General features: G+C 35.4%; 1 protein-coding gene across 6 annotated transcripts in view; it reads left to right on the top strand.

The window, feature by feature from the left end:
• Positions 1–13714, top strand: part of LOC136034654 (protein-L-isoaspartate(D-aspartate) O-methyltransferase-like) — a 59322-nt gene that overhangs the window by 40950 nt on the left and 4658 nt on the right. The window contains exons 6-8 of one of the 6 annotated variants that reach the window (XM_065715970.1): positions 1503–1591; positions 6305–6486; positions 13466–13684. In XM_065715970.1, coding sequence (XP_065572042.1) covers positions 1503–1591; positions 6305–6475 — 260 coding nt within the window. In that variant the 3' untranslated portion in view covers positions 6476–6486; positions 13466–13684. Of the gene's footprint in view, positions 1–1502; positions 1592–5397; positions 5576–6304; positions 6487–13465; positions 13685–13714 lie in introns of those variants that run through there. The other 5 variants (XM_065715968.1, XM_065715966.1, XM_065715967.1 and 2 more) reach the window with 5 other exon arrangements.

Raw genomic sequence — 13714 nt, 5'->3', positions numbered from 1 at the left:
GAGATTGACATAATGGGTACGGATCCGTTCTCATTGAGGGAGCTGGGGGTTGTTAATTTGGAAAAAGCAGAAAAATTCAGGTATTTTTAACTTAAGAACGGGTGACCGGATCTTAATGAAATTTGATATTTAGAAGGAACTTCTGTCTCATTAATTCTTATTTCAAATCAAAACCATATCTTTTGAAATTGGAGGGAGTAAGAATGGGAAACCGGAAATCTTAGGAAACGCTTATAAATGTCGTACATACGCTATTGACGTAACCGAACTGGATCCGCTCTCTTTGGTGGAGTTAGATGGTGGGGTTCAGTGCTTTGGCGAGTTTGGTGCTTCTGGATGTGCTAGGACAATGAAAATTGGTAGGAGTGTCAGGGAGCCGCATAAATTGACTTGATAAAGTAATTTTCCGTGATTCGACCATCTGAGAGGCTGAAGGGAGAGGAAATATTAGCAAAATTGAGGTATTTTTAACTTACGAGTGGGTGATCGGATCTTCATGAATTTTATTATTTAGAAGGACCTCGTGACTCAGAGCTCTTATTTTAAATCCCGACTGGCATTAAGCCTCTGATTTTGCTTTTAAAGTATTGATTCTTAGAATTTTGCTAGAGCTCATAGCATATGAGCTCTTGGTTCTTGGCTCTTCCGACCTCGTCACAAGTGCCATATGAGCTCTTAGCTTTTGTTAATTAGCCCAATATCCTCCTCATCGGTCTTTGGAAATTCCTCATTAATACCATTAACCTTAATAATAATGGTACTAATAATAGTTGTAGGGTATTAATTTGAAACTTTCAGGTATATTATGGGGAGTGCTGAACTAACGAAAAGGCCCTATGTGTGTACTGCTGCTACTACTACTGCAAATACAACTTGTATTGCTACTATTACTTGCACTACAACTACTACTGCAACTGCTACTGCTACTACTAGACTACTAGTAATACTAATACCACTACTACTAATGCTACAACGACTGAAACTTTCAGGAAATGTTAAGGAGGACGTTGATCTAAAGCAAAAAACGCTGTGTGGATGCAGGATATTAAAAAGATGAAACGGCTTTGTTGCAGGAACAGCTTATATTTAGTAGGTTAAAACATTTAGTGCATCTTGAGGGGGGATGTTGAGCCAACCATAAAGTAATATTTGCATTCTACTACTACTGTTTCAATTGCTACTGCTAATACTACTACTAAGGCAATGGGTAATAAGGAAAAAATTACAGGAAATATTCCTGGGCATGTTTTAATTAAGTTGAAACACGGTAGGTTTTCGCAGTCTGTCAAAAAGACGTATGAGTAGTATCTAAGAGAAGGACTTACAGTATTGGAAGAGCATTTTGAGTGGTATATTGAACTAATAAAAAGGCATAATTTGCTCCTATAAGCTGTCATAAGAAAATAAGAGGAAAATGATATTATTGTTAGACAGACAATGACTAGTTACAGTTTATGTTTGTACAGGTTTGATTACCTATTTATTTTATTTCTCTATTTTAGCTGGAGATGGACGAAAAGGTTTCTTAGAGGAAGCACCTTATGATGCAATCCATGTTGGGGCTGCAGCAGAAGAAGGGGTTCCTCCAGAGGTAAGTTTGTTTAACATAACCATCTTGAGTAAACTCTAAATGCGTATCATTTAAGCTTAGAAAATAAAAATTTGTCCTAAAATCTGTATCGAATTGTTATTAATTATTTTCTTAATAGCTTCATAATAATTGCACCCAATTTTACTAAGTTGCGCTCAACTATAACTTCTTTCCAGTCTTGTTGTGTTTGTTTGACAAGTTCCTTAAGCTTAGTTGTGTGTTAGAAGAAGAAAAAAACTAAGAACCAGTTCTCCGAAATAAATGCTATATATTTGTCAGAACTACTGCTACTAATATTGATAACTCATGCCAGGATGAAGTTGCCTCAGGTCAACAAAGTTTAGTAATTAGTGAGAAAAAATTATAATATAATAGCTGCAAGAACGATAATTGTTTTTGTGGTGCCAATTTATTCTTATTTGGCTATATTATGCAGCAGTTTTTATGTTGCCGCATTGAGCTGAATGTTTAAGACGCCCTCTTCCAGGCATTTGCCGTTTGCTGATGGGATTTGCCGTTTTGCTGATGGGATTTGCTGGTGGGATTTGCCAGGCATTTGCCGTTTGCTGATTAAACAAATTGAAGTAGCCACATTATTTTAGACGTTGATAAGGGATGAATACTTGAAAATTTCCCTCTTAAATCGTATGCTGTTGTTAGTTTTAATTCTGAAAACACAAACTTGTTAAGATTGTGAAAAAGTGGTCACATTCTGGTGAAAATCTTTTCGTAGGCTGACTGTGCTTACTCGGGGTCTTATTGGTTAACACGGGTCATTTGCAAATTTTGATGGACCAGGCGAGAAAAATGGTGTCAAATCATAAGAAATTAGGGGGGGGGGCAAAATGTATTTTCAGAATCTGGGGATGGGCGAGCTTGTCGTTTTGTTGTGTTATTTTCAGTGGAAGTTCCAAAAAACAGCGACGAAGACCACACTGCCTTTCCATAACGAACAAATACAAAGTAGAAACAATAGAGAAAATCTTTCCAAGACAGTGGAAATCAATTCTGTGAATATTTCAGCCCTATGTCCAAGGGCTGTCTTCAGCACAATACGAAAATGAGAGAGAAAATGTGTATATATAAATAAACTTACATTAAAATGTGAGAATTAAAACTAATAATGTTTTTTTTTAACTTTTTTAAAAACAGCCTTAGCAAAAAAAAAAAAACAAAAAAAAAACATTATTAGTTTTAATTCTCACATTTTAATCTAAGTTTATTTACATATACATATTTTCTCTCTCGTTCTCGATTGTGCTGAAGACGGCCCTTAGACATAGGGCCGAAATATTCACAGAATTGATTTCCACTGTCTTGAAAACATTTTCCCTATTGTTTCTACTTTGTATTTGTTTATTCCAAATAATGCATTTTTCCTTAAAAAATACCGTAAAAGGTATTTTCAAAATCTAGGCAGAAAACATAGGGGGCACATACCCTCCCCATTTAACATAACAGAACGGGAATCTCGTTTCTTTCCAATCTTTTTGTGATGGCCCCATCGTACGCATTCTTAGACCTATTATCGTTTGTGAAACTTAGGAAAAGCTGGTTCGAAATCGACAAGAATTTAGAGGGAGCCTCACCTTCCTGGTTGTTATGTGGCGAGTAAAAAGCAATGACTCCTGATTGAATTTTTAATGAATGCCTTCTAACATACTTTACTAACAACAGCACACCCGTTAAAATAAACAAATACTATCTTATTTTACTTCAGAATCGAAATCAAACTTTTTAACAGTCTTAAGGTCCTGAATGTTTAAGGTCATAAGGTCCCTACCTTTTTAAAGTCCTGAATGAGATAGGTTTTGGATTGTGTAAAAATCAACTCAAGTTCATTTTAAATTCTTAATATAGGAAGAACAAGCAGCATGATTTTACAATTCCTGTTACTGGGACTTATAAATTTGAATGGAGCAGTATTCTTGAATGAAGAAAAATCTTTTCCTCAGACCCAAGATATGAATTTACAAGACAAATAACCATTATAACATATCTATGACAATACGGTAGAATTCTACCATAAGTTGACTTCTGTATGCTGAAAAAGGTACTGTTTATTGAATAAAAATCTTCATAAAAAGACTTGAATAAGAAACTTATACATTTTCAAATAGGCGAGTAGCCAGAGCTAATATAATTGAAAACCACAGTGAAATAAATTGAAAACTAAATAGCTCAATATCTAAGAAAGGCCTTTATGCAGCTGTTATTTGCTCATTATGTTTAAATTTGAGGATAATTTATCACTCCCCGAGGATAATCCTCTCTACGTGATAGAATCATTAGCTAGTTATGTGGTATCATCACTCTAAAAAGGCAAAAATTTGACCTGGGCCAGTGTTAACATAACAAACAAATAACATAACATAATAAATTTATTCCACTTTACTTGTGTAGCTGAAAAATTTCACTTTTTACACTCCTCAACCGTTGATGAAGAAAACGGCTTTCTGCAATATTGTGCACCGTTTTTTTTTCTATAATGTAGTTTTGTAACACATTATTTAATCACCATCTCTTAATTTTTTGTTGTTCTACATCTCCAGTCGAATTAGGAACGGATAACTTGCTTCTATAACACAATAACATGAGTATACAATCTCTTTAATAAACAGGAATATTATGTTGAAGATTTTCTTTTAAATTTCAAACAGCTGAGTTTTCTGCTTAGTATTTACACCAATTGGAAAATTCTGAAACAAACTATAGATACAAATGTGGGCTACAAGTATGTATTTATACGGGGGAGAGGGAACTGGGTGGTATTTTACGATAGTTTTTTCAGCACCCTTCCTCACCTAGAAAAAATTTCACCATAAAGTATCAACTGAGGCCTTCCTAGGCCTAGGCCTTCCCTTTGAGGGCCTTCCTAGCCCTCAAAGAGAAAACAAACTTATATATTCTCAAGATCATTTAGTAGGTCGTCATGAAATGAAAGCTAATCATGTATTAGTTACTATTCTCAATGACGACGATAGTAACCTTAGATAGCGTATTATCGCTATTTAATAGAAGACCTTCGTTCAAGTCATGATTGGCTAAAAAAAAAGCTTAAAGGGAAACTTTAATAGTTAATATTAGTGTTAAAACAAAACAAATACGTTTTGACCTCACGGTTTTCTAGTAGAAAAAGTAAACAGGCACAGCAGCCAAAAGATATGAAATACAATAAGTGGATACTAATGTTACTACTACTACAACTGCTAACAACTCACTGTGGTCCCATGCCACCTGTGGCCAGCACAGCTACTCAAGCTCCTCCAGCTCAATCCATTTGCAAACTTCCTCTTTACACCTTCTTAAGAATTTCTTATTTCCCTTATTTTTTTAAGATATTTTTTCAATCCTATTCAGAAAGCCTTCCATTAAGTGGACAGGAAGTAGAGTATTTTTTTGCAGCTGTTTGATCTGCTGGTCTTAATGGGTTGCTTGATCATACTCTAAGTGTTATCTTTAATAGTTACGAAAACAACTAATATTTCATGTTAAAGCTAAAACTAAACCAAATATCTTATTGATCTGACTAGTATCTATTAAACAAAGTAAATCAGGTACTGCACTTTAAATAATGCAAATATATAAATTAGATAGGGAGTAAACTAAATTTTTGAATGTTTTCAGCCAGCTGGCAGTATAAGATCTTTATTAGTTAAAAAAAATTGTATTTCATATTTTTGTTGAAACAAAACAAAATAATTTATTGAGTTGACTATTCTGTAGTAAATAAAGTAAATCAGGCACTGCAGTATAACTATTAAAAATATATTAGTTAGATAGTGAGTAGACTAAACTTTTTCTAGCTGTTAAGGCAGCTGGCTCCAAAGGGTCGCATGATCATACCTGTTGGTCCAACCTTGGTCGGCCAAGAGCTTGAGCAGATTGATAAGGATATAAACGGACATGTGCATAGAAAAATGCTGATGGGCGTCCGTTTTGTTCCTTTATGTGATAAAGATTCTCAACTTCCACTCTAGTAAGGTAAGGTAACAGTAAGATTTCAAAGAATATTTTCGGAAATTACTATAGATTTAAAAACATCAGATTCACAAGGATACTGAACCATAAACAAGAAACAAGACTTACTTTTTCTGTGAAATCTCTACATAAAATGACATATATTCTATTACATGTATCAGTTTGAGTTTATGAGATATGCATCCTATACACTTACGCAGTTCTTTTTTAGCTCTTAAAATTTGATGTTTCTGTTGTTCAGTCTGCTCAAGCTCTTGATAAATAATTTTTAACTATCATCAAATTCATTTTGTTTATAATCATTAATTGGTTTGAAACGGGAATTCTCAAACAGAGGTAGATTAAATTTATTAGATATTTTACAATTTCCTTTTTTAATCTATATTTTAAACTATTTCATTGTAAATAAACATTATGGAGCATAAATGTTTGTTCAGTAAAAATGGTTTGATTTTTCTCTGCACGGAACTTTTCTCATTGAGAATTTTCTCATTAAGAATTAGTAGCTCGACAACTGTATGCAATACTCACTTGCTTTCAGGCTTCAAAGCCCCAAAAAAGACATGCTCCCGCTGATACAGAAAACCAACTGACTGGTTGTAAAATTACTCCAGAAAATAGACTTGCCTTTGAGCTTAAGCTCGGACGTCAGATTAGTTATGAGCACTTGCCAACTATGTGCAGTAAGACATGAGAATCATAGCACAAAAATTGGATAATTTCTTTTTATAGTTAATTCAACAACTTTCGTCTGGTGGTCGAATGGTAATTCCTTTGGGGCCAACTTTGGCTCAAGCACTTGAGCAGATTGACAAAGATGAAAAGGGTTATATACATAGGAAAAAACTGATGGAAGTTGCGTTTGTTCCACTGACTGATAAAAACAGTCAGTACCCTTTGTGAGTCCTCAAAAGGTAAGAATCCAATGACAAATAGGAAGCAATTTTAACTTGTTCCGCAACTTCAATATCAGTAGTGAAGGTACTATACAAAAAAAATAATGCTGGAAGAGATGGAAGGCAGGCAAAAAATATTACAGGGGCTATTGGTTTGAAGACTCGTGAAATGCGATTTGGGAGAGCATGTGGCTTTTTTTAATGTTAGAAATAACCAGGTATAATCAAAAATCAATATGTCGCGCAGTTATCGACCCCGTTTTATTACTAGTTTTATTAACTTATTGAATCTTCTCTTAAAGCAATCAAGAGTTGGTTTTTGTTGAAGATATAAAAAATTTTTTAAATGGATTAAGTTACTGGAGTAGTATTGAGAAATAATCCGTTTCAGAATTTGAAGTTTTACCTGGGAAGATCATGTTTTCGTTTTAGCATTAAGTGGCTACAAATTTTATCTTTACATTGTTATTTAATATACTCATTGGAACTGGAATAATATGACGTTTTTCCTTGTATTTTAGTAATGCAGTAGTAAAATATAATTTATTTATTCGCTCTATGCCAAAATACAAAGACAATTTTTAGTCATTTTTGCTCCCCTTGGTAAATTTTTTGGACGTACTTATTTGTGTATCCAACCTTTTTTAACTTCGAACCTTCCCCAGTTTTCTAATATGTTCTATATGGCTCTCATTACGGCTTTCATTTCTGTTTGGCTTTTCTTTTACTTTCTTTGTCTTTTTTATTCTTTGAATCATGCTTTTATATACTTAGGGTTGTTGAGGTCTTAAGCTGTTTCAAGTCCTGAAGGACTCTACTATTTTAGGTTCTGCCAGTTCTCAATTGAAACTGTAACAATTTACATATTTTAAATATAGGCATACCGTAGAACAGGTGCATCAATGCAGGAAAAATCATGCCCAAGCTATGTTTTTATATGCTTTAATTTTTTACGGTAGATATAATTACTGAATATAAAAGCGAAAATTCAGAGCTTTTCCGTCGAATAAAGCGATGTAATTGGAATTAAGAAACTAGAATACAAGACCAAAATATACATAAATACTAATTTTCATCTAAGACGGTCTTCGTGATTTTTTTTTTGTATTTTAATATTAGCAATCGCAGGGTTTCAATACTATAATTTCAAAACATATTAGAAATTAAATTAGGGGTGGAATTATGGAGTTAGAAATTTTGTTAAGAATTAAATCCAGTGCCCGATTCCCATAAATACAGGTTCGGTTAGTTTACCTAACCTAGTCAGTAATTAAATTTTTGGTACTTGGCAACAAGAACTGTTGAAGGAAATTATGATCGACTATACAGTATAAAATATTTGGTGGTTTAGAATCAATTATACAAAAAAGCAGACGGCTAAGAATTCCTAGGGTAGCATAAACCTGCAACTCTTGGCTATGCCGTCACTAAAAAAAAAAACGGAGGATTGATAAACTACAGAGAACATCCTTAGAGAAAAAGATAACTTCAAAGATGTGGATGCATACCTAGACGAATTATATGAAACAAATAATTTAATGGTAGTTTTAAAAGATAACGAAGGAAAGTCGACCAATAGATGCTTTTCGATTTTCTGGAAGACCTTAGAAAAAACATTAGAATCAACAGGAAAACGCTCAAGGAGGTGAGGAAAAAGATTGACCCAGTTTAGGCCTGTTTCTTGTTTTTAGTTTTTGGGACTAAAGTTTAGTGTTTGGACGAATGAGAAGGTGGTGAGGAATTTTTTTGGCCAACTCTAGCTCCATTCCGACCAATCGAAAATCCTTGTTTGAGTTCTGTCAAATTTAGGTGCAACATGTATATCTCTAATAAATAGCTTCTGAGTGGAATGGGAACTTTCTGTCAGCATGCCGTCTTTCTGTTAAAGAATTGACAGACAGAAAGGTTATTGGATTGGCCAAGAGCCAACACGTTCCCCTCTTATAATACAGATTGGAAATCCTAGCTTGATTCCCAAAAAAGTGCAACGTTACTGTTTTTCTGCAGAAAAATTGGCGGAAGAGGACGAGGGGCATTGTTGAATACGTCATAGGCGTACTTAAACTCCCAGTCTTAGTGATTGTAAGTTTTTGCGTGATTCTGCTTTAAACAAAATGCAATGTGCCTGCCTCTACAAGAAAAATTGGAGGAGAAAGGGGATTCTTTAAAGAAAAATTGGCCCGATTTATATCTCCAGTCCCACTACTCTTGTTATTCCAGTTAAAAGAAGGTGCCACATGCCAACGTTTTTGCCAAAAAGTAATTGGACTTGGTAGGAAAGAGGCCCAATTAACAAGTTTGGTCCTTTAATTGTTTGCATTGGACATTGTTCTAATTGAGAAGATCGAGGGCTGGGGGACATTACAGGGCCCTCTGGCTTACTATAATTTTTTTGATGATACGATTTGAGAATCTTAGTGTGATTTGTGTAAAATTTAATTACAGTGTTTTTAATTTTCTGCTAAAAAGCTGGTGGGGAGTCATTGGAGGTTTAGAACCTTCCTATGCTTGAAATAAAATAAGCCAGAAATCCATCTGTGCTTTCGCTTGTAATAATGCAAGATCTTTGCCTTTCTGGAAAAAACAATATTAGAAATATGAGTTTTGTTTCAGGGACTGTAGACCCAATTTTTCTCTTCAGTCGCACTGTTTTCATCCTTATATAATTCCGGTTCAGAAGATGTGGCATTGTGTAAGGGGGTGGGGGTCTTTGGAGGAGTCACTGGCCTATTTTGGTTCCGATCATAGATGTCGAAAAATTCTTGCATGATTCTGGTTCAAGTAAGATGAAATTTGCCTACATTTCTGGTAAAAAGATGACACCAGGAGGAGTGGGGGTTGTTGACGGAGCAAAAACCAATATGCCTAAGGTTCAATATACTGAAAATACTAGCATGATTTCATCTCAAACAACTTGCAACACGTCTTTCGTTCTACCCTTGTTTTGTGTAAAATCATAGATACTGGTAAATTAGTGTGAGTTGACGATTAGAACAAGTTGCCACCTAGCTACCCTTCTGATAATAAGTTTGCCGTGGCTGGGGACTTGGTGAAACTTGAGTAATGAGGGGGGATACTATTTATCTTATACCCTTATTTTGGCACTAAGGCTTGCCTATACTACTGAACTTACACTCTTATTTGGGAATTAAAGTTTGCCTATACTAAACTAGAGCATTGACCTAAAAAAAAGGACCAGCTGCACAGACAGGTATCCGATGCTTTTGGATGATATGAAAAAAACTTCGTTTTCTTAAAGAGTTAAAGAGGCTGCGTCCCAAAGTCGAACCTTAAAACGTACAGGAATTAGGAGAGGCAGTAGGGGGGCTGCCGCCCCCCAATTCCCCCGCTTTTAAAGACTCTTTTGTACAGGTTTTTTGTTGTGGGGGGCTGCCGCCCCCCTAACCCCCCGCTCTTGGCTTCGGAAAGGCCCTCTTTTAATTAACAAAAAATTGAAATGAATGAATAATGGAATAACTTCGAAAAATGTTAAACACAAGAGGACAGGAGAACCATTGCGCCGAAACTAGTAATTAGTAACAATGAAGTCCCCCCACAACAAAAAACCTGTACAAAAGAGTCTTTAAAAGCGGGGGGTTTGGGGGGTGGCAGCCCCCCTACTGCCTCTCCTAATTCCTGTACGTTTTAAGGTTCGACTTTGGGACGCAGCCTCTTTAACTCTTGAAGAAAACGAAGTTTTTTTCATATTATTTCTGTACGTTTTTCTACAATCCATGGTGGATGTAATTTAATAATAATTTTCCATGTTTATTTTCTCGCTTTCTGTATCAATAAATTCAAACTGACAAAATTATCTAATTTTGATAATTTTAATAGTTTATCAGCTTAATTAAAAATTTAGCAGCTAGTGGGTTTTACCCACCCGCCTCCGGTTTATGGGCCCAGCGCGCTTCCGCTGCGCCAAGTTGCTGTTATGCTTGTTATCAAACAAGTTATTACAATAGAAAATTTCACCAACGGCTTCAATTAGGAAATCAATTTAAATGGTTCTTTTAACTTGCTTCCATCAAGCCTTACCCCCGCTTCAGTATAAATTCTTGTGAACATTCCAGTATGTAATTCTGATCACATGTTTCCATGTTTATTTTCTCCCTTTCTGTATCAATAAATTCAAACTGACAAAATTACCTAATTTTACAAATTTTAAAAAGTTAACAGTTAGCGGTTTCGATTTACCGACCTCTGGGTTATGGGCACAGCACGCTTCCGCTGCGCCAAGCCGCTGTTAGTGTAAGAATTTTTCAAACAAGTGATGTTATTACAAGAGAAAATTTTACCTTCAATGGGGAAATTGGGTTTTTCTAAGCTAGAAAATCGGGGGTTAAGATTTTCCTACGAAACTTTCCAGGAAAATTACTCGGAGAATTCCGCGTCGAATGAGTCTTCGTACACCCAGATCCGATGTCGGCTGTGACCTGTAGGCGTGGCAGAAATAAAAAAAAGGGTTTCTGTCATTTTTCTCAAATAAAAATTTTACGGATTAAGACAGAATTTTTTGAAGCTTTCAGTTAGTCTCACCATGTCGAGCTGATCATTTTGATGTACTTGATGTTGAAATTCGTAACTTTTAACAACAAAAAACTTAACATGGGCTCTTATAGGGAAATGGGGTTTTTCTAAGCTAGAAAATCGGGGGGTTAAGATTTTCCGATGAAACTTTCAAGCAAAATTACTCGGAGAATTCCGCGTCGAATGAGTCTTCGTACACCCAGATCCGATGTCGGCTGTGACCTGTAGGCGTGGCAGAAAAAAAAGAATATGAACATTAAGTGGCTATGCGTGGTTTCTGGAAAACAGGGAAGGAGTTATCGGATCGAGCTGAAATTTCGCGGATAAGCTCCTGAGCCCTAGGGGACCTTAACTTGTGAATTTCAGCCCGATCAGACAACGTTAAAGGGGGGCTGGTGTTGGTGGGTCGATACTTTCGGCCAGATTTTCCCCATGAAGGAAAAGTCGGAGGGGGTGAAATTTGGCATGTTTCTTAGTTGGAACTCGGGCTACGAAATGCATCCCTCCCCATCCCTCTGCGACCACTGAACCGAAGATCGCTTAACATTGTCGTGGTTCGCCTCTTTAAAGAGGCACGAGTGTGCCTCCTTGAAAGATTTACATATTCCTTTTAGGACATTATTAGCAAGTTTTCAATCTTCACTTAATAAAAGCAATGTTTAGTTATTATAATGCTTAATATTCAAGTCATGACAATTATATAAATAATTTTTTTGTCATTTGAAAATATTCCTTAGTATTCAGGTGTGCATAAAGTTCAACTTAGTAAAGTTATATATATTTTAAGCAATGATGCGCCATCCCATCGTCATCCGTGACCCAGCCTCTAAGGGGGCCCTCAATGCCCCTCCCCAAAATTTATCTCTCCCCCCTTCAAAAAAATAAAACAAAAAAAGCGAAAAATAAACCATAAAAATAACGAAAAAATGAAAAACAAATTTCAAAATGAAAAAAATAAAGAAAAATAAAAAAGTTTAACAATGGAAAAAAAACAACAAAAAATTAAAAAAATTAACGAAAAATAAAAACAAATTCTGAAAAGTATTGATTGGTATTGGGTTATGCTTAAAGTCGAAATTAGTAAAGTCGTAAATATTTTAAGCGATGATGCGACAGCCCTGTAAGGTAAATGATAGGATAAAGCCTATTGATAAGTATTGCTTAGTATTGGGGTATGCATCTATTTGAAATTAATAGTCGTATATATTCTAAGCGATGATACGACAGTTCTATGAGGGAAATGATGCAATAAGGCCTTTTGAAAATAATGCTATTTATATAAATAAGTATATAAATAAGCTACATAAATAAGTTGTATGTTTGTACGCATATGACGTCATTATAAGTATATAAGGCTTTGTATATGACGTCATTATAAGTATGTAAGGGGGCGATTCAAAGAGAAATTTCAGTATAAATCCTACAATGGCAGAAGAAACAGCCGAGGAAGCGACTCAAACAGATAATACCAAAGGGCTTGCGGCTAAAAAAGAAAGTAACAAAAGAAAGCGTGGCGAGGAATCACAAGAACAACAAAACAGGCTTGCGGCTCAAAGGGAAATTACCGAAAAAAATCATGCAGAAGAATCACAAGAACAACGTGAAAACAGGCTTGCGGCTCAAAGAGATAATGCCAAAAGAAAGCGTGCCGAGGGATCACAAGAGCAACGTGAAAATTATCGCCTGGCATTCAGGTACAGCCCAGTCGATGATTATAGCTTGAGTAGATGTGTTCAAATCGGGACTATGTCTAAAATTTGTCCCTATTGCAAGGCTTTAAAATTTAATAGTGAAACAATGAGAATGTGTTGTGCCTCAGGAAAAGCTGAACTTCCTCAACTGCCTGCACCACCAGAGCCATTGAAGACTTTATGACGTTACAGACCGGGACACTGGGACACAAATGACGACCGGGACACCGGGACACAGGGAATATAAATGACGACCGTCATTTATATTCCTCAAATGTAGTTTATATTTCACTCAAAGAGAAATTACAAACCGGGACACCGGGACACGAATGATTGGGGCACAATGTAATTTCTCTTTGAGTGTCCCGGTCGTCATACTGGAAAATCTTTCGTTGAAGAAATTATTCTTTATCATAATCTCGGGGATGAACTGAATAAATTGGATAGTTGCACACTACCCTGATAAGATTAGCAAATGTAAGCCTAAACCTATATTATTACATCTACTAGATAGTATTACATCAATGTGCTGGCTATTAGATCATATAATTTCATCAAAGAATTGTTAATCTTTTTATTTCTTAAGGTTTGTGACGGTTTTAAACGAATTTTCAACGAAAAAGTATTAAAGGTGTATTGAAAAAGAAGTGAAAACTATGACTTAATTATCAAAGTGTTTTGAATTTTGAATAAAATGAGCAAAACTTTTTTATTTTTGGATATTTCAGTTGAAATAATGGAAACGATTTTTAATATATGGTAATTCGTGTTTCTAGCTAATCAACCAATTGGTAAACAGGGGTCGTATGGTGATTCCTGTTGCACGAACAAGAAATCGACAAGATCTTCAGGTGATTGATAAAAACGAAGAGGGAAAGATAGATAAACAAAAAGGAGTGGGTGTTCAATTTGTCCCTCTCTGTGACAAAGACAGTCAGCTAGGAATAAGATATGATTGATTTATATAGAACTGGGATGACCCAAATTTTCGTAGGTATTAACGCTTTCTGTTCTACAACAAGCCA

Source organism: Artemia franciscana, chromosome 13 (assembly GCF_032884065.1).
Source record: "Artemia franciscana chromosome 13, ASM3288406v1, whole genome shotgun sequence".
Lineage (NCBI taxonomy): Eukaryota > Metazoa > Arthropoda > Branchiopoda > Anostraca > Artemiidae > Artemia > Artemia franciscana.
Note: the sequence above shows the minus strand (reverse complement) of the source record. Positions and strands in the feature narration are given on the sequence as shown.